The sequence below is a fragment of the Convolutriloba macropyga genome, chromosome 5 (genome assembly GCF_964194025.1).
Source record: "Convolutriloba macropyga chromosome 5, txConMacr16.3, whole genome shotgun sequence".
NCBI classification, from domain to species: Eukaryota; Metazoa; Xenacoelomorpha; order Acoela; family Convolutidae; genus Convolutriloba; species Convolutriloba macropyga.
The window spans coordinates 2,923,329-2,947,890 of NC_134472.1; the positions used below are offsets into that span (position 1 = coordinate 2,923,329).

The 24,562-nt window shown below is 33.8% G+C and overlaps 1 protein-coding gene across 3 annotated transcripts in view; it reads right to left on the reverse strand.

Moving 5' to 3' along the window:
• Positions 1-8,235: 8,235 nt before the first annotated feature.
• LOC142339043 (glycine receptor subunit alphaZ1-like) overlaps positions 8,236-24,562 on the reverse strand; it is a 114,229-nt gene continuing 97,902 nt past the window's right edge. The window contains exons 6-9 of one of the 3 annotated variants that reach the window (XM_075388699.1): positions 19,596-19,661; positions 19,256-19,267; positions 16,501-16,732; positions 8,236-8,672 (exon numbers count right to left, since the gene is read on the reverse strand). In XM_075388699.1, the coding sequence (XP_075244814.1) occupies positions 8,534-8,672; positions 16,501-16,732; positions 19,256-19,267; positions 19,596-19,661 (449 nt within the window). In that variant the 3' untranslated portion in view covers positions 8,236-8,533. The remainder of the gene's footprint in view (positions 8,673-16,500; positions 16,733-19,255; positions 19,268-19,595; positions 19,662-24,562) is intronic. The other 2 variants (XM_075388700.1, XM_075388701.1) reach the window with 2 other exon arrangements.

Here is a 24,562-nt window from a genome sequence, read left to right on the forward strand (position 1 = left end):
AGGATAAATCGAAAGACTGTTTCGCAATAAACTCCTCATATTCAAATTTTTTAATAGAGAACGTTGCATACTCAAGTCCTTTACTAAATCGGATTATTCTGCTGGATTTTGTGAAAATGTCCAAAAAATTGTAAAAAAAATATGAATCTACATCAATTTCGTCAATTTTGTATGAATCAGGTATACCTTCTTTTCTCTTGTAAATTTTCTCCAATATTTGTAAGTGGTTTTTGATCAACATGTTTCAAATATGAGTAAAATTTCACGTATTAATCTATTAAAATAAAAAAATGTTAAAAGAGAGATTGAGATAAGCAAAACGATATCATTAACTTTTACAACAAGTTTCTTAATACTAAAATCTGATTGGTTTGTAGTTTGTAATATAATCACGTTAACGTCAATTGTATATATGTTATCTTCAATTTAAGTAGGAGTTTTCTTCTCTAATGTTTTAATATTATTGTAAAAACACATTTAGTGTTTTATCGATGAAATTACAAAATTAGTTTGTTTACAATAATATTTGTATTCTCTAAGTGAGCAAACATCTGACAGATAGATTTTGTTAAGAAGTCTGTTTTGGGATGAATAGTTTTGTTTTGTAAAAAAAAGTAACACAAATCAGCAATATGACAAATAAATATAACTTAAGATTTCCGATTTTCCTCCAAGGAATAAGGTTACACATTTTGGATGTTTTCTGGATTTAAATACAATGTAGAATGTAACACTGTGACTGCTTCGTAGGAAGTTCTTGAACTTTCGTATTGCGTAATGTTACTAAAAATAGAAATTACGTCATTTCCTTATATGGAAATAATTAGAATAAAAGTTATTCTAACTAAAAAACCAAAAATTGTATTCATTCTCACTTTGTTATCAGATACAGTTGCTCGGCAATTTACTTTAAATTTATTCAATTTATTTTGGATCACAACAATACAATGCCTTCTCTTGATAGAAATCTACCTGTCAAACGCGCAAAGTGCGAGAAAATGGTTGTCAAGCAGCAAATGGCTCGATACAAAAAATCGTGTGATAGTGGGATTTTAAAATGTCCCAAGTGTCCACATTTCTACACAAAGAGGAAAGAGGACTTGAACTACCACCTTGCTAAGCATCACGCTCCTAAAGAAAAGAAGCTTAGTACAGTGTGCACTATATGCTTGGAGGAGTTTCCAAGTTTTTATTCTCTTCAACAACATAAGAGACGGAAACACCGAACATCGACCAAAGTTGGAACCAAATCCAGCGAAAGCTTGAAAGAAGTTCTAGAATCGGAAGAATTGGATAGGAACAACGAACAGTTACAGCAGGAACTTAGTGCCTGTCAACACTTCTTTGACAATACTGAGATGGAGAATGGGAGACATAGAGTATTCAATTTTAAATTGTCGAGACTTGATCCCAGCGAGATTAATGAAAAACTGAAGGAAGTGTTTGAAAAGCTTAACTGTGCTGCAAAAATAAATTTATCCTGGGATTTTTTTTACGAAATGTTGACACAGACGAATACCGATACTTTTATGCTCATGAGAACAACACCTTCTTTGAGAAGTCTCATTTACTTTGTTCTAAGGGAGACTTAGTCTCACTTCAGGATAGAGTAGAGAAATTGGATTTGATTGAGACTTGTGCTCAAGAAAGGGCAAACACAAAATGGCGGTATGCACTAACTACGAATGTAACAGTTTTCTGTGCTCTTCTCAACAATATCCCAATGGGATGTTTAGATGCTGTTATACCTGAACAGTTGTTGAGGAGAAGCGATGTAAATTGTCTTGTTACGAATGGATACAGAGAAACCTACAAGGACTACCTTTGCTTGTTTAGAGCTGTGGCTGTTCACTTGTATGGATCAGCTGAGCTGGAAACAAACGCAGCTAAGTTGTTCAGTGACTTTCTCCACGAGTCTGGTCATGACGCAATTAACTTTAGAGGAGTGTCAATGGATCACCTTGTGTTTGTTGAAAACGCTATAAAACACAACATTTTCATTTATGACATTGACATTGAGGACGGGGATTTTGTAGGTGAACTTGCCAGAAGATGTATTGAGATGTACGAGAAAAACATTAATCTACTGCGCTACAACAACCACATTTGCTATGTTGATGATATCAAAACGTTCTTCAAACAATTCCGCTGTCCTAATTGTGATATCTTTATTAAGCGTGCTGGTAATTTCCACCGTCACGTGAAATCTTGTAAAGATAAGATACAGCACATTTATCCGAAGAGTGTTTACACTTTGAGAGAAACTTTGTTCGATAAACTTGACGGTTTTGGAATTGGATATGAGGAAGAACAAAAACTGTTCAAAAACTTGGCTGTATTTGACTTCAAATCAATCTGCGTTCCATCTAATGAACTAAAAGATACCAATACAACTACTTGGATAGGAAAACATGAACCAATATCTGTGTCAATTTCCTCTAATTTATTTCAAGAACCTATTTTCCTTTGCAACAGAGACCCCAAGACACAGATTGTATCTTTTGTTGATGCATTAGAAGAACTAGCTAGCAGAAGTAAAGCAGAAATGTTGCAAAAATTTTCCTCAATTGAAAATGCAATTAAAAACAGAGTAAGTTCTATTTTCGAGAAGCTAAATGGAAGGAAAGATGAGAGTACTCCAATGTTTGAATTTCAATATATCGAAGAAGAAGAAATTGATATGTCAATTCCTCCAAATTCAGAAAAATCAATTTCTCGAACTACAACAACATTTTGAACGTTATGTCAGCATTTTACCTGTATTTGGATTCAACAGCGGGAAATATGATCTGAATCTTATCAAGTCTTATTTTCTACCCTAACCTCATTCACGAGTGCGATATTCAACCAACGATTATTAAAAAAGCTAATAATTTTGTATCCTTTAAATTTGGTGATGTTCAGTTTCTCGATATTCTAAACTTTCTTGGTGGAGCAACATCACTAGATTCGTTCCTCAAAGCTTACAAGACCAATGAGACCAAAGGATTTTTCCCTTATGAATGGTTCGACTCACCAAACAAATTGGATGTAACTTTCCTACCCCCTTACGAATGTTTTTTTAGTAAGTTGAGAGATAACAATCCCTTGGAAAAAGAATTTACGGATTTCGCAAAATTGTTGAATAGATGACTTTCCCAACAGGAGGCTCTGAAAAACCTTAGGTTGAAGGTAGTGCCCCCCTCGGGATTCGACAACTACAATTACCTGGAAATTGTGTGGGAGCACGAACAAATGACAACTTTTCAAGACTCTGTCAGGTGGTATAATAACAAAGATGTTGTCCCGACACTAGAAGCGATGCAGAAAATGATGGAATTCTATCATAACAAAGGGATTGATATGTTAAAACTGGGTTGCACACTACCTAATTTAGCAAATATTTGTCTACACAAATCAACTATTAGCAAATTCTATCCTTTCGTTGAAGCAGACAAAGATTTACGTGATAAAATACGCGAAGATATGACCGGTGATCCCTCTATTGTGTTTACTAGAAAAGCGATTGTGGATCAAACCTATATTCGAAACACAGAAAACCTTTGCAAATCAATTGTGGGTATAGACGCCAGTCAACTTTACCCCTTCTCAATGTGTCAAGAAATGCCCACTTGGCTTTACACTAGATGGGAGTTTGATTCAGACTCTCAGAAGTTTAAAGCTAGACAAAAAAAATCGAAGAAATTTGAGAACATGGTTATGTCGTACCTACAATCTCAGCGTCCTAACTGCACTATTGAAAGCTACTACACAACTGGAACTCAGAAAAAGATTGATTGTTTTAATGTAAACAGATTTTGTGCTCACTGTAAAACTATTTTTGAACCAATGGGTTGTTACTTTGACTTTTGTGCATGTCAGGAAGCAAGAGCAAGCATGTCAGAGGAAGAGACTCAGAAAGGATTAAAGAAACGGGAATACGATGAACTAAGACGAGACTATTTGCGAAACAAAGGATATAAAGTTGTTGAGATATGGGAATGTAACTGGTGGGAAACTGTCAAAGGTGATGAATCTGTAAAAATTCAGGTGAGAAACAATTTCCCATTCAAGCTACCTCTGACTCAAGAATCTCTACTTACAAAGATAAGAGAAGATAAACTATTTGGTTACGTTCAGTGTGATCTCGAAGTTCCAGATGGGTTGAAATACAAGTTCTCGAACTTTCCACCAATCTTTAAAAACTTTAATATTAGTCGAGCAGATATTGGTGATTATATGAGGGATTATGCAATTGATAACGATTTACTCAAGCAACCGCAACGCATGTTAATTTCAAGCTTCAAGTGGGAGAATGGAACAGTCATAACACCTTTACTCAACTTTTACCTTAGTCTTGGGCTAAAATGCACCAAAATTTATCGCTTCGTTCAGTACACACCCAAAAAATGCTTCAACAATTTTGTCCAATCGGTTGTTGATGCTAGAAGAGTTGGAGATGAAAATCCTGAATCAAGCGTTGTAGCAGAAACAATGAAGTTGTTAGGGAATAGTTCCTATGGTTACCAAATCATGGACAGAAGCAGACATACAGAGACAAAATACTTGAACGATGAAAAGACACACAAAGCTATCAACGGGAAATTGTTTAAGAGACTTAACAGTGTGTCAAAAGAACTACACGAAGTTGAACTTGTAAAATCAAAAACTGAGCACCGTGAACCGATAATAGTCGGCTTTTTTATACTTCAGTACGCAAAATTACGTATGTTGGAGCTTTATTACAATTTTTTTTGATAAATTTTGCGATGTCGACACGTTAGAAGAGTTAGAAATGGACACTGACTCCTTATACTTACCTCTAGCGCAAGATAATTTGTACGATTGCATTCGCTCATCTAAAAAAGCAGAGTGGGAAGCTCTGAGGGAACACCATTGTGATGATTCCTTCAAAGCTGATGCTGTACAAAATTTCTTCCCTAGAACTTGTTGTGATAAACATAAAAAGCACGATAAGCGTGAACCAGGTCTTTTCAAGGAAGACTTTAGATGTACTGAAATGAGTTGTCTCTGTAGCAAAACTTATTGTTGCTACGATGTCAAATCGGATAAGTACAAATTCAGCAGCAAAGGACTAAACAAACGAACATTGGAAGAGACCGGAGATGGACCATTGGAAAAATATCGGCGGGTGATGGAAGAAATCATCAATTTAACATCTACAAATAGTGAATTTCGGACAATTAACCACTGCGTCGCAACCTATGAACAAACAAAGAAAGGACTCTCATATTTTTATCCTAAACGAAAAGTGTTATCTGATGGAATTTATACTGTACCCCGGAACTTGTAATTTATTTAATCAATTTTCATATTGTGAGCGCTCTCTGTTGTGTTTAAAATTACTTATAATGTACTTGATTAATATTGTGTCTGTCTTTTTGTACTTTCATAATTCATTGTTTTAAAAATTTTCAATTCTCTCAATTTTAGTGGATATAACTAACCTTAATACATTGCGGCGGCTATACCTAATCTTAATACATTGCGGCGGCTATACCTAATCTTAATACATTGCGCTGGTTATACCAATAAACATGTTGAAATTTACTGCGAGGGGAATTATCCGTTAATTCCCGCTGCCTGTACAATTTCCCGCCTGTACAATTCCCGTGCGCGCTGCCTGTACAATTCCCCGCCTGTACAATTCCCTGCGCGGAAAGGCCAATGACCGGCTCCGAAAATGGACCCTGATCTGCTCACACTATACTACTAATACCCTGGTCCCTATACTTAATCTTAATACGTTGCGGCGGCTATTCCTAATCTTAATAAGTTGCGGCGGCTATTCCCAATCTTAACACGTTGCGGCGGCTATTCCTAATCTTAATACGTTGCGGCAGCTATTCCTAATCTTAATACGATGCGGCGGCTATTCCTAATCTTAATACGTTGCGGAGCATATTCCTAATCTTAATACGTGGCGTCCGCTATAACTAATCTTAATACGTGGCGGCCGCTAATCTTAATACGTGGCGGCCGCTATTACTAATACGTGGCGCCCGCTAACCTTAATACGTGGCGCCGCTATAACCTATCTTAATACATGTAACCTATACCCTATCTTAATACATTTAGTGTAGACCCTCTCTCATAAATTGCTCCTATACCCTATCTTAATACATGGGGTCTACACCCCCCCCCCCGGGGAGCCTTGCTCACCCTATTACTACTATAGTCAGATTTCTGTACAACCTGATACTCAATGTGGTTGTTCTAAAATTTTTGAAGAAGTTTAAACAAATTGAAAAAAATGAACCTAATTAATCTAAAAAGCAACAATGGAAAGAAAAGTCGATGGAAAAGTATTTAAGGAACGAAAACAATTTTATAAGACGTATAGTTACGCGATAATTATTGTGTAGTCTTTTCATAAAACAAAGTTAAATAAAAGAATAAAAGCAAGCAAAAATCTGTTGGCTATGTATTTGCTCAGATTTTTTTTCTAACACCTCTATGTCCAAGTAGTCGAACAATCAAATAGAAGAGAGACTATGTAGTTGTACAATTTCAATTTTAGAGAATCTTTTGTTAGCTTTAAAGAATATAGCTAAACATTAGATTACATTTAGGTAGCTGTAAATATGGCATCTATATGGAGCCCCTAGCCCACAAAAATGAAAAAGATGAAGCCTCATGGCAACCTGCAGCTATGTTTGAGTGAGAACCCATACTCACACATACAGCTTCATGGAGGCAGGTGATTGAACTCTCAATCATTGGTGTGCGACTCGTACGCCTTTCCTCTCAACTAGCACAGTTAATTACGTTCTTTACAAAAAAAACAAGTGCAAAATTTGGGATTTTCCAATAGTAGCGTTTTCTAATTTTGTACTTTATAAAGTGTGATTCAATATCTTTGAGAGATTTTTGGGTATTTATGCAATAATGAGTCTTCAACTTTTCATCATCTTTGGTAGAGTTGACAGATTTCTTCTTATCCCTCGAGTGGATACTATCCACCAATCAAAGCTTTACCCTTAGTCCGACTTCGACGATTATCTTTTGAAATTCTTGCTCATGACGTTTATCTTGAAGACCATTCAAGATTTTTGAAAAATTCATGCTTTGATTAAGCAAGATCTTGCACCATAACCGTCGGTTTTCAACTAATGCCTGATTTTGCATTAACTCTTTTGCGCAACATCAGCATAAATTGCTTTTGTTTTTCGACAAATTTAGTGCTGGATGAACTGTGCTGAACTGGTTTTATAAAATCTTATGGTAATTTTTTTACCATATGTCGCTATTTGTATGTCTCAAAATAATTTGTCTGAATTAAGAATTTAAGGTTAAAAAGACTTAAGTTCTTTGACGCTTACTGTCTCTAGTGAATTAAAAGCTAAGCTAAAATTATTTTGAATTGAACTGAAAACATTCGATTGAATCTATAAAAATTTCATGCTAGATATCTACAGAACCATTATTTGGTTTCGCGAGTGGGGAGTGAGGGTGTGAGGTAATGACATAGTTGTTCATAGCAAATACTTCCGCAAACTTCAGATGTTCACCTAGGTTCTTTTTTCAATCCCCAATTCAATTAACCCCCAATATTTCAACAAAATATGTGTTCAGCCCTGTATCATTCAGGCCGCAAGCATTTTACCCCAAGATATTTCTCCAAAACAAAGGAATCTCTTATGTTCAATATTAATCCCGAATCTCACGGGGTTTTAATCTCCTTACCCAAACGCGATGTGTCCCTAATTTTAAATGGTAATTGTACCAGTTTTTTATTACAGATTTTGGCGTGAAATAATGATAGAGGGATGAAATGACAGAGGGGTTAGATAATCGAGGTTCAAAAATAGGGGTGAAAGAAATAGGTGTGAAATACGCGACACAGTTCTATCTACTGACAATGGATTAGCCAATTTTTTCAACTAACGTGATATGCTTCCGATATGAACACATCATTGTAAGTGCTTAAACATAAATCACGGCGGAACTGATAAGTATACAATATTTTTTTCTGATTAGAAATATTGTTTCACCGCATTTTCGGGGGCAAATCAAGGTTTTTATTCTTATTTGTTGTTCATAGAACATCCGAAGCTTGTATCTTGAATAAAATTATGTAGCAAAACGGGAATAGAGACACAGATATGGAAAGATTTGGATTTGTTTCCTTTTCCTCCAATTTTCGTTCATACTTCCGTGTGAACTTCATTTATTTTGGACTATCTTGCCGCGGATTATAATTTTTCTTTGTGCTACATTAGAAGTGACAAATGGAAATAGTTTTTGAGGTATAAAAAGTATTCTTTTTAATAAACCGATTTCAACTGTCATAACGCAATATAAAATGCTGTCTCAACATGCATAGCAATTCATAATTTTGTCACGCCGAAAAAGGAAACAAACAATCGCAAAAACATTGAACAGTTCGCTTTCAATTTATATACAGAGCTTGAACTGAGGATGATGCTGAAGGTCAACTGAAGTTCAAGGTCAAATGAAACAGCAGCGTTGAATTCAAGGTCAAACGACAATGCTGCTTGAAAAGGTGCACGTTTGCAGAGGTCATTCAAGGTCACTCTGTCTGGCTGTCTGAGTTGTTCACACCTGCCATGATGTCTTCACCGAGGCGTGTTCTGTAAATCTGTATGCTGATAGCGTAGTAGGTAGCATAGAGCACGTTGAATATCAAAAATGCAATTGGGAACAAGTACCTGCAGAAACAAAGCGCAATTGTCATACTTTTGTACACAAGAAGCGACGCTTTGTCTTTGTACGGAAAAAACCACCAAAGTCGACGTGGGAGCGATTTCGCCACACAAATTATTCAAATATTCTCAGCTTGACAAGACCGGTCAATTTCTTGCAGGAAACGATCGGTATTGACTGTCTTTCATTGGTAACTTTTAGTAAACAAAGGTATTTTTAGGTTTTTGAGTTTGTTGTCAGTTTTGATCGCTATTTTTAGGAGTGTTTCAAAAAGGCCTTAAATTACCTAATTGAAAAATTTATTTCGTATAAAGAACAAAATGTCGTCTCAATTTCCTGAAAATCACATTAATGATGAAAGACAATATTTTTGAATTCAATGTTTTCTCAATTTTTAATTTAAAGATATATCGAGCATCTAGATGACTTTTATTTTTTATAGTATAAAATTATCATAACTAATTAGCAAATCACACAAAGTGCAGCTATTCAGTGTCTTTGTTTCCTAAAAAGATACGTTAATTAGAAATTGTCAGACAGGGTTATTTTCAACTCTGTTTGTAAAAACCCAGAAATATCCTAAAAAAGCTGGTCAAAAACGATTATCTTATGATGCTCAAAAACGGTCAAAGTGTCAATATCTCAAAATATTGTTCAAAAACAATATCTTATTAATTTTAAAAATGATCAAAAACGATTATCTTTTGTTCAAAAACGGTCAAAGTGTCAATATCTCAAAATATTGTTCAAAAACAATATCTTATTAATTTTAAAAATGATCAAAAACGATTATATTATGTTCAAAAACGGTCAAAGTGTCAATATCTGAAAATATTGTTCAAAAACAATATTTTATTAATTTTAAAAATGATCAAAAACGATTATATTATGTTCAAAAACGGTCAAAGTGTCAATATCTAAAAATATTGTTCAAAAAACAATATCTTATTAATTTTAAGAATGATCAAAAACGATTATCTTATGTTCAAAAACGGTCAAAGTGTCAATATCTCAAAATATTGTTCAAAAACAATATCTTATTAATTTTAAAAATGATCAAAAACGATTATATTATGTTCAAAAACGGTCAAAGTGTCAATATCTAAAAATATTGTTTAAAAACAATATTTTATTAATTTTAAAAATGATCAAAAACGATTATACGGGTCGAAGAAACATGGGGTTCTACGCGCTTTTTTCTCTCAAACTACCGGTCGAAAGCAAATTGTGAACACAATTTTATCTCAGGTGATCAAATACTTCTATCTGTATAAGCCAACATCTAGTCTTTCTGATTATCAATATGACTATGACAACCATCTAATTAATTAATTGACATCAGTTACAGTAAAAGTTAGTCTGAATCATTCAAGGTAAAATTTTTCACTGTTTTTTCAAGCACTTTTACTCAAGAATAAATGATAGGTCTAAGAGATCAAATCCTAGGGATTGTTAAGAAAGACGGTCTGTTTGTTTCCAGAATGATTGTAGTGGTCTTTTTGGAAAAACAAATAACAGCATTCAAATGAAATTCACTATATCTCTAATTTTTTTGTTGCCAATTATATGACAAAGGTCTTCCTTTTACTATATGAGAGAAAAAATAGAAAAAAATAAATAAATGAAGACAATTCATTATTTAAAAATAGCTCAAAAATAAGTTGAGAAGTTTAGAAAGAACAAGAAAACTACATTTTATTGACTTAGTTTGTCCAAAATGAAACTTTAAATTGTTTGTCAAGAATTCTGTGGTAAACTTTCTTTGACATCTCTCTCTCTCTCTCTCTCTCTCTCTCTCTCTCTCTCTCTCTCTCTCTCTCTCTCTCTCTCTCTCTCTCTCTCTCTCTCTCACAGGAGCTTTTTCTCAAATTGAATGTCAAAATTTTCTGACGGAAATAGGCAAAATTAAAACGAATTAGTTGAAGTCGTTGCCAAAGTTATTTGTGGTCAGTTTGTTTCAGAGGACCAATCCCATTGATTGATTATTGTAACTGTGGCAAACAACCAGGAGTGGTTACTTTCCTTTTAGTTTTTTTTGTATTTTCATGTAGTATTGTCGCAAAAAATGTTTTCGCAAATTTAGAGCGTGTCTTCATTTTCACAAGTTTGAATACTTGAAACAAAAATAAATCAGTAGAATAAACTATTTGAAGGTTTATAATTATTTTCTGAAAAAAAAACAGAAGTTTTAAATTTCTTTACGAAATCTGTGGTTTCAATTCTTGATGAGAGAATTAGAGGCTCAGTATTGCTACCAATAAGCGTTAAACATGGTAACAATAACTATTTCGGAGAAGGTCAAATCATGGGCATCTAAAATTGGGTTTGAGTGGATGGTCTCATTTCCATTATTGATTTTGTTTTTCGACATTGCATTTTTTTAACTTTAGATGTTTTTGTTGAGCGACTACTAATGAGAAGCACATTGAGCAGAGTGAGCTGAAACCAAATAAACCTAAATGCCTATAAAAGAACAAAATTGGGTACAGCTGAAAAATTTTTTTGTTTGACGCGGAACAAAAAGCTTAACAGGAAAACTTTTGACGTACAATCCAAAACTCTGAATGAAAATGGGAAGATTCTGACCTGTTCAGGACAGCAAATAAAAATTAGCAGACAAAAACGCCAAAATCCAAATTGGATTAAATGAGAAATAATAGCAACGCAATGTCAGCCGACTGGAGGATGATGACGGATATTAATAAAATTTAGAGTAAATGCACCTAGGAAAATAGGAGAAATCGAAGAAAACGCAATCTGATTGCCTGAAAAGGAACAATTAGTTAAATATTTTGAAAATTTTGAGCCTCTTTTTCTTTGAGAAACAAAATGATTGAAAAGTTCTCTTCATAAATTTATTCAGTTTTTGAAAAAAAATTTCAAAAATAAAACTTTTGTTTTCCCTGCGCAATATTTCACTGATCAAATGACAATTAGAGCTGGTAAAAAGTTTCTAGCCTCATCTGTTGGGGGGTTGGAACAAGAACAAAGCTGATTACTTTATTGAAAAAGTGGATTTCTGAGCATTAGACCGAGCATTAGTCTCTGAGAATTTTTCACAGCATTTTGTAGTTTAATTAACTGAGATCAGTGTCAGAGGCCACAGCAAGTTTTTTTGTAACGAAACTATAGACATTGTTTACCATTTGAAGGGTGGGAACATCAAACACGAACGCATATTACCTATTCTCAATGTTTGTTTTCTAAATGCAGCATGCAAAAATTATTTTTCGCAAATAGCTTCTTACAAGAAGTCTCAGCTATTTAATTCGATTCTTGCTGACAACATATTGACAAAAAATGCTAATAACACTATGTTTCAAGCAAAAATTGAATCTATGCTATTGACCGAGCAATAGTCTTTTCTTCGAGTTCACTTGAAATCTTCTATTTTTTTCTGCTTTAATCTATAATCTTTTCATGGGTCTGTTATCAGTCAATTTATAGCCCTGAACAAACTAAACTTTTTTGGTGAAGCTTAAGGTGAACAAAAGCATTTTTCATCAAAACAAAATTAAAAAGCATAGATTGTGGTTTACATAAATCGTACGCATAAACCACAGTTTGGTTGAGCACAGCATTTTGTTAAGCTAAGCCTTCATTTGTTCTGCTTTAGGACCCTGTTGGAATTTTTTTAAAATAAATATCATTGAGGGTTCGTTCAACAATGCGATCAAAAGTCTTGAAGCTGCTGGACAGAAAGAAATGAATGGTGATCGAATATTGGCTATCAGTTGAAAAATAATGTTATTTGAACATTCGGTTGGTTTGACCTCCACGGAACAGACTACACTTCTGCTAGTGGTTGTAAAATTTTAGAACTTAGCGCGGTTATAATAAAATCACACCAAATGGCAGTTTTACATGATATAGAATGTCCCAAAATCCTGCAAACTAACACATTGATTATAATCTGCATTGTTTCAATTGTATGTGACAAATTATATCAGTTTATTGTAATGTTTGACACACTTTGAACACTGCAAATGATCATCAGATTTCTTTTTAGACAGAACACTGTTAGACACAATAAGCTACAGTAGAAGTTTTCTGATTGAGACAAAAAATCAGTATTTTTGACACCCCAGTTTTGCCCTAATTGTTTGTTGGCTTGAGTTTTTTATGTATAAGTTTTTGGGTTAACTTGATTAGGTTGAGCTTCCCTAGTCTGTATTTCGGCTTATAATAACAAAATCCTCGACCATTACTAAAGACCTCGGACGCTCGAAAGATATTGCGTACCCGTACCTAACTCCAAGTGCGTTTCAGTACTGGGCCAGTATAATTGCAATTCTTGATCAATATTGAATCATAGATTGATTCATGTCGCTTTTTTGACTGATCAGTCTTGCGTTCAGTCTGATTTTACAATGGTTAGACTTGGACCAATTGCAAAAATAAAGGTCTGTACGGTGATCGAACCCACGCTCTACCGCTACCTAGACGTTTGTTCCCTTTTCTGTGCCACCATGACTGTTGAAAAGTTCTCATTTGCCCTGATAATATGGCTTGAAAGAAGCAAATTTCAACCGAGAATGCGAGCAAATCATATTTCATGGGAGACTTGCATTTACACAGCATTGGTTTACACTTGGAGTTCGGTATGGGTATGAAAAGAACTTTGGCTCGACTTTAACTGGAACATAAATGACCCTCTTTCATTTTGGCTAGACAATAAACACGTCCTAGACATTGCCTTCGAAACAAAAACTGTCCTCGAGTTTTCATTTCCGGGATCAGATAAAACTAGAATCTGAAAATCTGTAAGTTATTCATTGTATACTGTTTTCCAAATTGTACGTTTTAAGTAAGCTCAGTAGATATGATAGATTAAGTCTGGGCTGGTTGACTGTTTCTCAAATTTTTTGTTTGAAAGAACTGTTTTAAAATTCTCAAATACTGTTTTTGATTCAAAGACCTCAAAAGGACTGTCCCTTCATGTCCCTGCCTGGAATTATTAAGTCTTTTCATAAAATTGAGAAGAGAAGAAAATGGTTGACTAATTTTGCTTTAGAGTTTTAGTTTATTGATATAGGCTTGGGATCTATAACAAGTCTATTTGCATCAATTCGCGTACTCATTATCATGTATCTTACCTCTTATTTTGTTCCTCACGCTTAATATGTTCAGTTTGCATACAACCGATATCTTGCTTAAAGCCAGTAGGCGCAACCCAGCTTTACTCGACTGGAGAATTCAAGCGAGGCAGCCGGTGGAAAGGCCGGTGGAAGCGATGCAGCATCCAATACATGTGATGTTTAGGAAATTTACGAAACAATTTAGCTTTGAAGAGGTGATTAGCAAATTGTGTTTGTGAAGTCAAAGTAAACCTCCCCCACTTTGTGTCCACTAGGAAAAGTGGTTGGAGCCAGCACAGTTATTGAAAGGTTAAGTTGGGTCATATATATATAAGCAATATATTGGCAATAATCTTAAGACAATAAACTGGATCTCAGATGAAAAAAATCTGGATGTCAGTGACAAAAAGTTTATTTCCAATAAAGGCACCTCGTTGAGTTCGAAAATGCATTCTCATTCCTTTTAAATTTAAATCCATTTTGAATAAAAAAGCGAAGTTGAAATGAAAACATCTTTCTACAAAAACATAAAGAGAAAAGTTTGGGGGAATTAAACCGCTTTAAAAGTGCATTTTATATATACATTTTTGCCATCAATTAGAAATTTAGAAACATTTTTTTACTCAAGAAAACGATTAAGAAAAAGATTCTTAGAGAATATCTGACTCACCACAAGCCTTTTGAGTTTTCATTTTCGGGATAAAGTAAAGCTACAGTCTAAAAATTATAGTAAAATACTGATTTTTGTTAAGTATTTTACAGTGCTCATAATGTGTTTGGGGTCCAAAACGGAACAAAATCAACACTGATAACTTTATTTTCAAATACGATGCTCATATGTTTCTTCGATGTGTTCGCTTTTTCTAAGGTTTTTTTTTGTTTTGACCCCAAAAACCTTAACTCATAGTCAAATTGGTCTTCAAAAACTAACACTATCATGTTTGAAGTCAAAAACGACTATTTCAATTCTGATTTCAATACGATGTCATTATTTTGAATTTTACAAAAGACGTTTGTTGGTGTTTTGTAATTTTTGGATCGCTTGAGGCCAATTCACTTATGAAAAAATTCTCAACCTGGCCATATTCAGCGACTTCTTGACTAATTTCTGTCTATTTCCGGGCTGTTTGAGAATTGCTCCAGTCTGGCACGAGAAAAATCAGAATTGACGCAAGTTTGACTACTGTAAAATCAGTATGAACGCACGTTTTGCAAATTAAAAAAATGGCAGGAATCAGTACTGATAAAGAATTGCATTTGGACGTGCATGGTACTGATTCAAACTTGGATTCGGTACGAGCATAGTATGAATAGCTAAGAATTGTTTGAAATCATAGTTCGATAAAGCCTCCAGTAAAATCAAATACAAGGGTTTAGGAAAATAACCTCCACGAAAAAAAAAACAGACTGATTGTAAAAGCAAAGAAAACCGTGGGTAGAAAACTCCACTGAACAAGCCCCACGTTAACAGTGAATTCAAGGCCATAGGATTTTATTGGAAACATTTACACAAGTCATAATGAATATTACCCCACGGTTTTTACTGTCATTTAGAAGTTATCAAACTTCGAGGTAAAGTGGAGTTGTTGAATAACTTACAGAGGGCGATAACAACCGTGTAGTAGGGCTTAAATCAACTTTCAATTCGATTATACGAGTTAAATAACTCTATCGCACTCTGGCCGTGATTAGACTAAAAGTTTACTACACTCTTTTATCGCCACTGTTTATATAGTATCAGTGACGATAGAAAGATAGTAATAAACTCGTATTCTAATGACGAAACTCATCTTTCTAATGTTGTAGTCTCGTAATTCTTTCAGTGGAATATTTCTTCAAACTCTTACCGCAAAAAAAAACATAAACCGCATAAATAGGCAAATTAACTGAAGAATAAAAGTTTGCTTTTTTTCGACAAAAAAATTTCCACTCCACTGATCTTCTCATTAAGGTTCGTATCATGTCAGCCGAATTGTTTACCTCAAAATGAGCCTAATGAAGCTACAAACAGATATAAGACACTGGGAAACATCCGAAATTTTTAAAAGGTTTATTAGTCGCCAAAACGCTAGACAGAACAAGAGAACAAATCAAATTATTACAAAAAAAGAGAACAAAAACGAAGTGGAGTAACAAATCTTTGAAAAGCGTAAAAGGAACAAATTACCTTCTTCAATACGAACTTTTAACAGTAAAATTTGCTTTAAAAATGTTTTAACCGAGTTTTTGATCGATCAGCACAAGAAAGTACTCTTTAAAAGACAAATAGGAGCCTTCAAATCCTATTTATACCTATGAGAACGAACAGCCACATATTTATTGTTATTATATTAATAACAAAACTGATTAATTTATTTAACATTTGAAAGCATGTAGATATCTATCCTTAGGGTTATAATCTGAATATTTTACATGTTTGTTTTAAACACGTTTATGCCTTTCATTTATGTCTTGTATGCAACTGTTGTTATTGCAACGAGAAATTATTAAAACTTTGGTTGTTTGGCATCTACATATCAAGTCTCACGGTCCACTAATGCATGGCCAAAAGCGCTGCTCAATTTTTAGTTATCTTGGTCAATTGAGCGTTTATTTCCATGAGGATTTTTTTCCTTTTTGATAGTTTTTGAGGTTTTTCTATCTGGAAGGGGTAAAATTTTTTTCCGCGAAGTTTTGTTCCAGAGCCAGGAAATGATTTCTGATTTGTATGAAATCATATATAATAATATAATATTTTATACTCGGTACTGCAAACCTGGACACTTTATCTACAGTACGTGGCACTTCCGTCTCCTTAATTTCTCTCAGACTATGTGCAATACTAGCAATAGTCAGCTTGCGCCCAAACTGGGTTCTACTCGAGGGGGTGCGGGGGGTTCCTCCACGGGGCGTTGTCCCATTCAGGGGTTCTCCCTCTGGCAGCACTTCGTTCACAACTGGAGTGGAGGGAAAGAGAGTGGTGGCGTTGTTACGGCCTTTGGTCACACCTGAATTGATACGGTTGGTGAACAAAATCGTACACATTATATTTTAAAATAGTGCCAGGTACATATACACGAGTAGTGTAAATAAAATCGTAACTCTTTTGCCAACCCAAAACTGAACTGGGTCTTTTCATTTTTTTAAGCATTGCTGCGCAAAAGCCTGAGTTCACCCCAGTCGAAATATAAATTCTATGATAAGACACAAAAAGCTACGCGGAGAACGACGTTGACCCTAAAAACAAAATGAAATGGCGATATGAAATTACAGCAAAGTTTTCTCATGGAAAATACAAAAGCTTCGCACGATTGAGTTTGTTTATCTTTTTGTTTAATTTTCAGCTCAGATTGGCATTTTCTCATAAATTTTAAATTTTTTTGAGGTTTTCGCCAATAGATAATGTAGATGATCATGCTGCTCATCTACAGAGATGCAATTGAGATTTTTCGATCGCTTATTAAATAAACCACAACGAATGAATTTCCTCATTCGCCGGAGATAACCTCGCCCTTGCACATGTTCCCCAGTTGTGAAAAGCGCGTTGTGGAGAGGAAACCACTGCGTGGTTACAAAAAAGGACACTGAAGCACACAGTCACACAGTTCAACTCTGAATCTGATTTAAAGATTGTAAAGATTTTAAAGATGACCCGAAGTTTATTTGGGAAAACGAAGTTCTAAAACATAGATTGAGTGATTGGCTGTGCAGGTGAAAAAGCGTGCTAGTGACTCAGGCAGATACAACGACAGAAATTTCACTTTTCTTCTTGCAAACGTTGCAGATTTTTGTTCAAATTGTCGAACATCTCTTTTATCTTTATACTCTTGAACTCCTCTTGTCTATGTTTTGAAAGACCAAAAGATTTCAAGCCTTTGAAACCGATCAGATAAATTTTTACATTCTGTTTCCGCATAAAGATAAACCAAATTAATGATTATTATAACGAGCAAACATACGAGCAAACCGTGAGTTGCTCTTGATATTTTCGGCTGTCGAAGCCCGACATTCTCATTAGCTCACAAACTGGATTCCAAATATCATCTTGAGAAACTTCTCCAAATATAAGGTCAGGAGTTGCCATTAAAAACTGAGTTGTTCGACCAATTTATTGTGGGTTTGCTGATGTGGACATATTAAAGCGGTTTTGTCGCACCGAAATAATGACACAGAAGGCCCAAAGAATTCTGAAGGTCATTTAGATAACTCAAGTTTTTTTTAAAAAAAATAGAAAACATTTGAATGCGTTTTGCAGAAGAGGATGTTCAAGTTTTCAAGAGTCCAATACCTCTACTTAACTTCCGCTCAATTCATAGAGGAAGCGTGAAAATCTGCAAACTGTGGACAATTTTGAAATTTTCAAGCATCAAATTTTCTATATAAAATTAAAGTTTGAAAAAATCTCTATAACGACAGTTTCAGGTTATAATAACTTAATGTAATTCTACGCAAATTATATCGATCGGCCAAAATGGTTTGACAAAAACTAGGTGTGCCCTAGCCGAGACTTGGAACGACCGTTATAAGGCATGAAAAGACAGTTCTGGATAAATTTTTGGCATGAAAATAATTTGTGATGTCCTCAACTTCGGCTGGATCCAAAATAAAAGATGTCCTTGAAATTAGCTGGAACTAAAACAACCGTCTTTGAATATGGCTAGACAAAAAAGACGTGTTATGGAATTTAGCTGGTAAAAAAACGTGTCCTAGATTTTGCCAGGACAGTAAAACGTGTTCTGTTGTTTGGTTGGACATTAAAACGTGTCCTGGAATTTGGCTGGACAATTAAACGTGTCCTGGAATCTTTGCTTGACAAAAAAATGTTTCCTGGAATTACGCTCGCAACCGTAGCAATGTTTTGTTTTTAGCTCCCTTCAAATCAAAGGACATGTAGCTCTAACCAATGCTTACGGTTGAACAAAGTCACGAGATCGAACCCAGGTGTTGGCGGAACTCTGTAGTTTAACTCATTTTTCTATATGGAGAGAATTTGACTGGACTTACGAAAAGAAATTACCTCGATTTAAACCGGGTCCTCGACAAGTCTTTTTGTACCTCCCCTCAGGCATTATAGGTCTCTTCATAAGTGGAGGTTTCGACCTGGGTGTTAAAAAAATTCCTAATCCCCCGAAGAAACATGGATGGTTGGAACAAAAAGCTTATCGTTTTTCATTCTAACACCTAAAATGTGTTGGATTGATTGACTTTCGTAATTTTTGTTGACATTGTTCATTTGTAAATTTTTTGTTGAAATTGTTTATTCGTTTATTATTTAATTGTCGTTCCGGGACTGAATCCAAAAGTTTGGCACAACAATGAAACTTTGCACAACATAGAAAGCTACAAACTAAATATATAAGCAATCATTTTTGAGGAAGGCAGGGCTTGTTACACATGTGTATTAAATCTATCATAATCAGGGGGAAAATATACTGTACGAAATGGAGTAAACAAAACTGTTCAATTATACTATTCACAGAAATAGGTGTGTGATATCAAATGGTGTCGTGTATAGAACACGCGTAACTCACCAGTGTTGAAATCTAATTCAAAACAAACAACAGCTTTTTTTATAAATTAACAAACACCCGGTTATGAAACATAATTTGCTGAAGTTGTCTCTAAAATTTGGGGGCATACACGGTCATATGAGGGTCATAAATGACTTCGTACGTTTCATAAAAGGCTCATTTTAGGAAATAAGTTATGATAAGTATTTTACAATTAGATCCTTATATGACTAGAAAGGAATGACGACCCGGGATGGGGAATAGACTGTCATATATTGGTGTAATTTATTTATTTTATGTGTAATGTGATTTCTGCAAAAGTCTCAAAATGACAAAGGTCAGGAGTCAAACAAATACTTACTTGTTATTGTAGAAAAGCAGGTGTGATTGGGGGCAGCATATAATATGCCCTCATTAAAGTGAGGCACTGAAGAACAGAAAAATATAACAGTCAAGCACTTTTTTGTGCATGCTACAGAAAACCCAGAAACCACTGTACTGATCCGCTTTTAAAAAAGAACACCGAATTTTATGAACTTTTAGTAATGAAATGAACAGTTAGAGGCAATGTATGAACTTTAACTTTTTAATCACTGAAACACAACGTTGCTTAATTAAGTATAGAAACGAAACAAGGAGGCTTGGAAATGAGTGTTGCACATAGTGTCCCGACCCAGCTCATCCATATTCTTGACTTGTTTGGCCATTAAATGCGGAAGAGATAGAAAACTTTCAAAAAATATATATTGTTCAACGAACCAGTAATGCAATAAAATAATGCCACTTCGGACTGCGGATGAATTTTGTTGTTAATAAGAGTAACAGAAAAGACATTCATAAAAACCAAATAATAAACCTTAAATACAACCAAAACTCGACGTTATAATTCGAAAAAAAATTAAAATCAAGCTCGCATCAGCTAAAACCATCACGATACAAATCAACCTATACTTCATTAGAAAACATATGGTACCTGTCCTCAATGCGACTCGGTAACAGGTCGACGAAAAAGAGCAAAATGGGGGCCAAGACTAAAAATACGATTCTTTTATTGAAAACAATTAATTTCAAAATGATTAAAATCATTATGAATTAACTGAAATCACAAAAATGTTCATTTATACATCCACAAAAAGCAATTCAGACGTCTCATTATTAATTTTACGTCACACCACTACAAAAAGAAGGATCGGCAAAATAAGAATAATCAAACTTTTCGCGAAAATGGCAGTGAAACCGCTAAAATCATACTTTTGTCACTAAAAACATTGAAAACATTCACATGCAAAAGTTTTCAAAGCTAGTAGATATGACTTATTTTTATTGTTATAAATGTACAAATATAAGAAAATCAAAACGGTTTTATGAAATCTTGTGGTAACAACGCCAAAAAACAAATGGCTGAATTTAGAATTGCTATGAAGATTAAACTATTGCTCAAAGGGCAACTGTTTGAGACCTGCCTTCACAGATAACAGGCTACAAATCGACCGAAATTTGATTTCAAAAAATGGCGAAGCTCGAAAATCCAAATATATTTTTGAAAACAAATATTTTCAAAAACAGCGATAACAGAAAAAAAATTCAGTTAAAAAAAATGATTTACCTTGCAACCCTTCAGCAAGCGAATTCCGTTTGTTATAATGGAGTTTAACTTGTACTACTACAAAATAACAAAAAAATAGAGGCATAGAGACAGAAACCAAAACTTCACAAACAATTTCACGACTTCAGTGTTGAAGGCTTTATAATGATGAGATGATATCTGCAAGAACTGTAAACCATCACTTGCTTCATTGTCAGCGGGTTTTCTTTATAAAAAAACTACGTAGAAATGACAACAAAAACAAACACAAAAACTAAACAGTATCGAAAAAAAGAAACCTTATGAAAACAAAAGGTCGAAGCCATCAATCAAGAAACGTTTGAAAAAAGTCGAGACTCTTCATTATTAAAGTTGAGTTACATGGTGACGAAAAAGAGAGCGAAAATAAGAGAGTTGAAAAAAACCTTTTTACTTTTTAAAAGTTCATTTGAAAGCCAATTAAAACAATTAGCTCTAAACTAAAATCGTTAAATAGGTTCAATTTCACAACCTGGGGAATTCAAAGACCTATCATTTTCAGGTCTATCTCGTAAAAAAAAACAAAAAAGAGACAAAAATTGTTAAAATTAAAAAAAATCACTAATTTTTGCGAAAGAGTTGTGCCTCAGCTTTAGAAAGCAAAAACTATTAAACAAAAACAAATAAAATCTTCATTTGTGCCTTTGTGACACCCCTGCAATCTTCCAACACTGCATTCTTTCAATTTGATTTAGAGAGATTCGACAAGGAATCTAAATGATCCCACAAATCCTGCAACTATAACCATAAGTCAATTTTTTGAAAACACAGAAAATTATCAAAACCAAGAAACCATTACTAAAAAAAACAGTTGCAGATATTAAAATAAAACTCAAAGAAAACAGGTTTTTACTGAGACTACGCTAGACATTGAAGGAAACAAGATAAAATAGTGGCAGCTGTCAAAATTTTACCTACATTTACTTAAAACAAAAATCTTCAAAGTCAAAAGAGACACTAGATAACAAATGAAACCATTATCTGGGCTGATTCATAATTCTTAAAGAAGCTAATTGAATCTTACTTTGGGGATACTGAGTAATTGGACTACAGAAAGTGTAACAAATTTAAGAGAAACATGAGAATTCCATAGAACTTTTGGAAAAGATTTGGTCAAAGTCATAAAAACCATGAGCTTAATTCTGTAACCATAACATATGTTTCTCGGCCTTTTTATTATCAAATATTATCTGTCAATAATTGAGCACTGATTTAAAATTTAAATTTTTAAGAAAGGGGTTAAAAAAGCATATTTGGTTCCATTTTTGACGAAAAAAAGTCCGAACTTTGAAAAATTTAGAATAAGTTAGGTACAAACCTCGGATCAAACAATTCAGCAACTCTCCTCTATCTTTAAAGATTAAACCAATAGCACTACTGTTAACAATTTTGAACAAATTTTACAACATTTAGCAGAGTTCACGAAAATTGGGAAAAAATTACGAAAAAATTGAACAAAAGCATCGTAATTCGGACGAATGTTCACAAAACTTAAAATGTCGAAAACTTCCTGTAAAAAACGAAATTCATAAAAAGTATTTTAAATTTCATATTCTCATGACGGGTTTTCTTATGATACCACTCGCAACTCTGCGGAAATTATATCGATTGGTAAAAATTGACTGAACAAAAAACCCATTTGAGTATATAGGTCCTCTCCCACTAAAGTGGGTCGGAACAAATATTAAGTTAATTACAAATAGACGCGAACAGAACGTTTTTTATACATCAATTGTATCAAGATAACTTGAATTCATGGCCAAGATAGATTTCCATAATTAATTAATTGATGGTTTGCAATAAACTCGATACGAAAAAATATTTGTTCTTCGAGAGACGAATAGCTGAAAGAATGATCTTTCATCAATAAAACTATTTGAGAAGGGGAGCTGAACACAAAATTTAACCTCGTAGACCGTATAAAATTAACTTTATCGTGGAGTAATTTGCAATATATTTGTTCATTAGCAAGATTAACATGTCATTGCAAGATTGTTAGCACGATCTCACAAATATGTCTTTTTTCGAATACCGCAATTAAAAATACCGTTCCGTTAAAGGCTAAAATTTCCGAGTTGAAACAAGCAAAAATATCACGCATAATCGTTACGTTAAATACTTACAAATAAATGACCACTCATTATGAGTAATTTATTTAATATCTAATAAGTAACTCACGATGATTGGTCAATTGATAATTTTGAGTATGTAAGTATTTAACCAAACGGTTATGTTTGTTAAACTACATGATTCCTCGAAAAAAAACAGATTTACTTATACCAAGTGTTTAAATAGTCAGATTTGGGTCGAATTGAATTAGTTTCCATCACTATAATAACGGCACGATCACCGCTCAATCTATTGCGTTGGGAATTCGTTAAAAACTTCAAAACCTTTTTGTGAAGCTATTGTTAAGCACATTTAAATGGACGCACCAAGTAATACTATTGGTAAAATCAAAGCAGAAACTTTTTATTTTGTATGGCTCATTGTGGAAAAAGCAAAGCAACAGTATAAATTTTACTAGCTTTTGGATCAAGAAATCTCGATCTCAATCCTGATGTGAAACTGTTTCTTCTAAATTCGGACTTCAACAGCACAATTTTAATGGCATATTTTACTTTTAAGAGGACAATTTATCAACCACTAGCTTTCTAGTAAACTGTTTGTAGATGTTTGAGTATATGAAAAACCAAATAAATCAAAAATTTTCAAATGAAATTGAGGTACAAAACAAAAAATATCGGTATGACAGTTTCATTTAATCTATCATTATTTAATAATTTTCTCCTCATCACCCATTTAACCCAGTGACAAATATGAAACAGATACCGTTTTTTAAATCTTATAAAATTAAGAGTTAAATTTCAAGGGACTTTAAAAACCGTCAAAGGCTTGAAAATTTCAATTTTAATTGAATTGCTTTCGAAAAATTTATTTAGATTTTTTTTCGATTGACAATAGATCATAGTCATAGTAGAGCGTGTTTGAATATCAATCAAGTTTTGCCAGACAGGCGTAAGTCAATTCTGTTTTTCGATCAAAAGATTATCAAAATTATATTTATTACTTTTTTCTGTTTTCTTCTATTCATTTTATCTCTTTTTCCATGCTGTTCGAGATTTGAGATATCAAGCTTGTCAAAGTTTTGAAACAAAAATGAAACATGTTGCTCATAATTTTGTATATAGTTCTGAAACAAATTGTTGGCCGATTTAATCACAATTCACATGAACAGAGTGATGACATTGTTAACACAATATTTTAATCAATGAATCGGTTTCCACTAATGCTTATATAACGTTGTTCATTATGAAAAGGTATCTCATAGGTAAATTCTTTTCACTTTAAAATAAAATTTCTGCATTTATATTCTCGATCCTCGCCATTTTTTAACCTAGATTCAGTGGAAAAATCAGCGCTTTGGTAGGTAATTGATATTTTGGCTGGACTTTTTGAATTATATGGTTTAACAAAATTTAGATAAATAAAAATGTTTTTCTCTACTCCGCTGTTTTGAGCTGTGGTCACCTTGAGTCTTTTATCACTTCCAATGTGAACAAATTCTACAACAAATGTTCTTATTGAAATTTAGAACCTTGGTTAGGCCGATAGAAAATTCTTGTACCGCTCGGCATTTATGCAATGAAGTCTTTGCTTAGGAACTTCAGTGACGTTGATTCTTCCTTAAAGTTCAAGCAGTT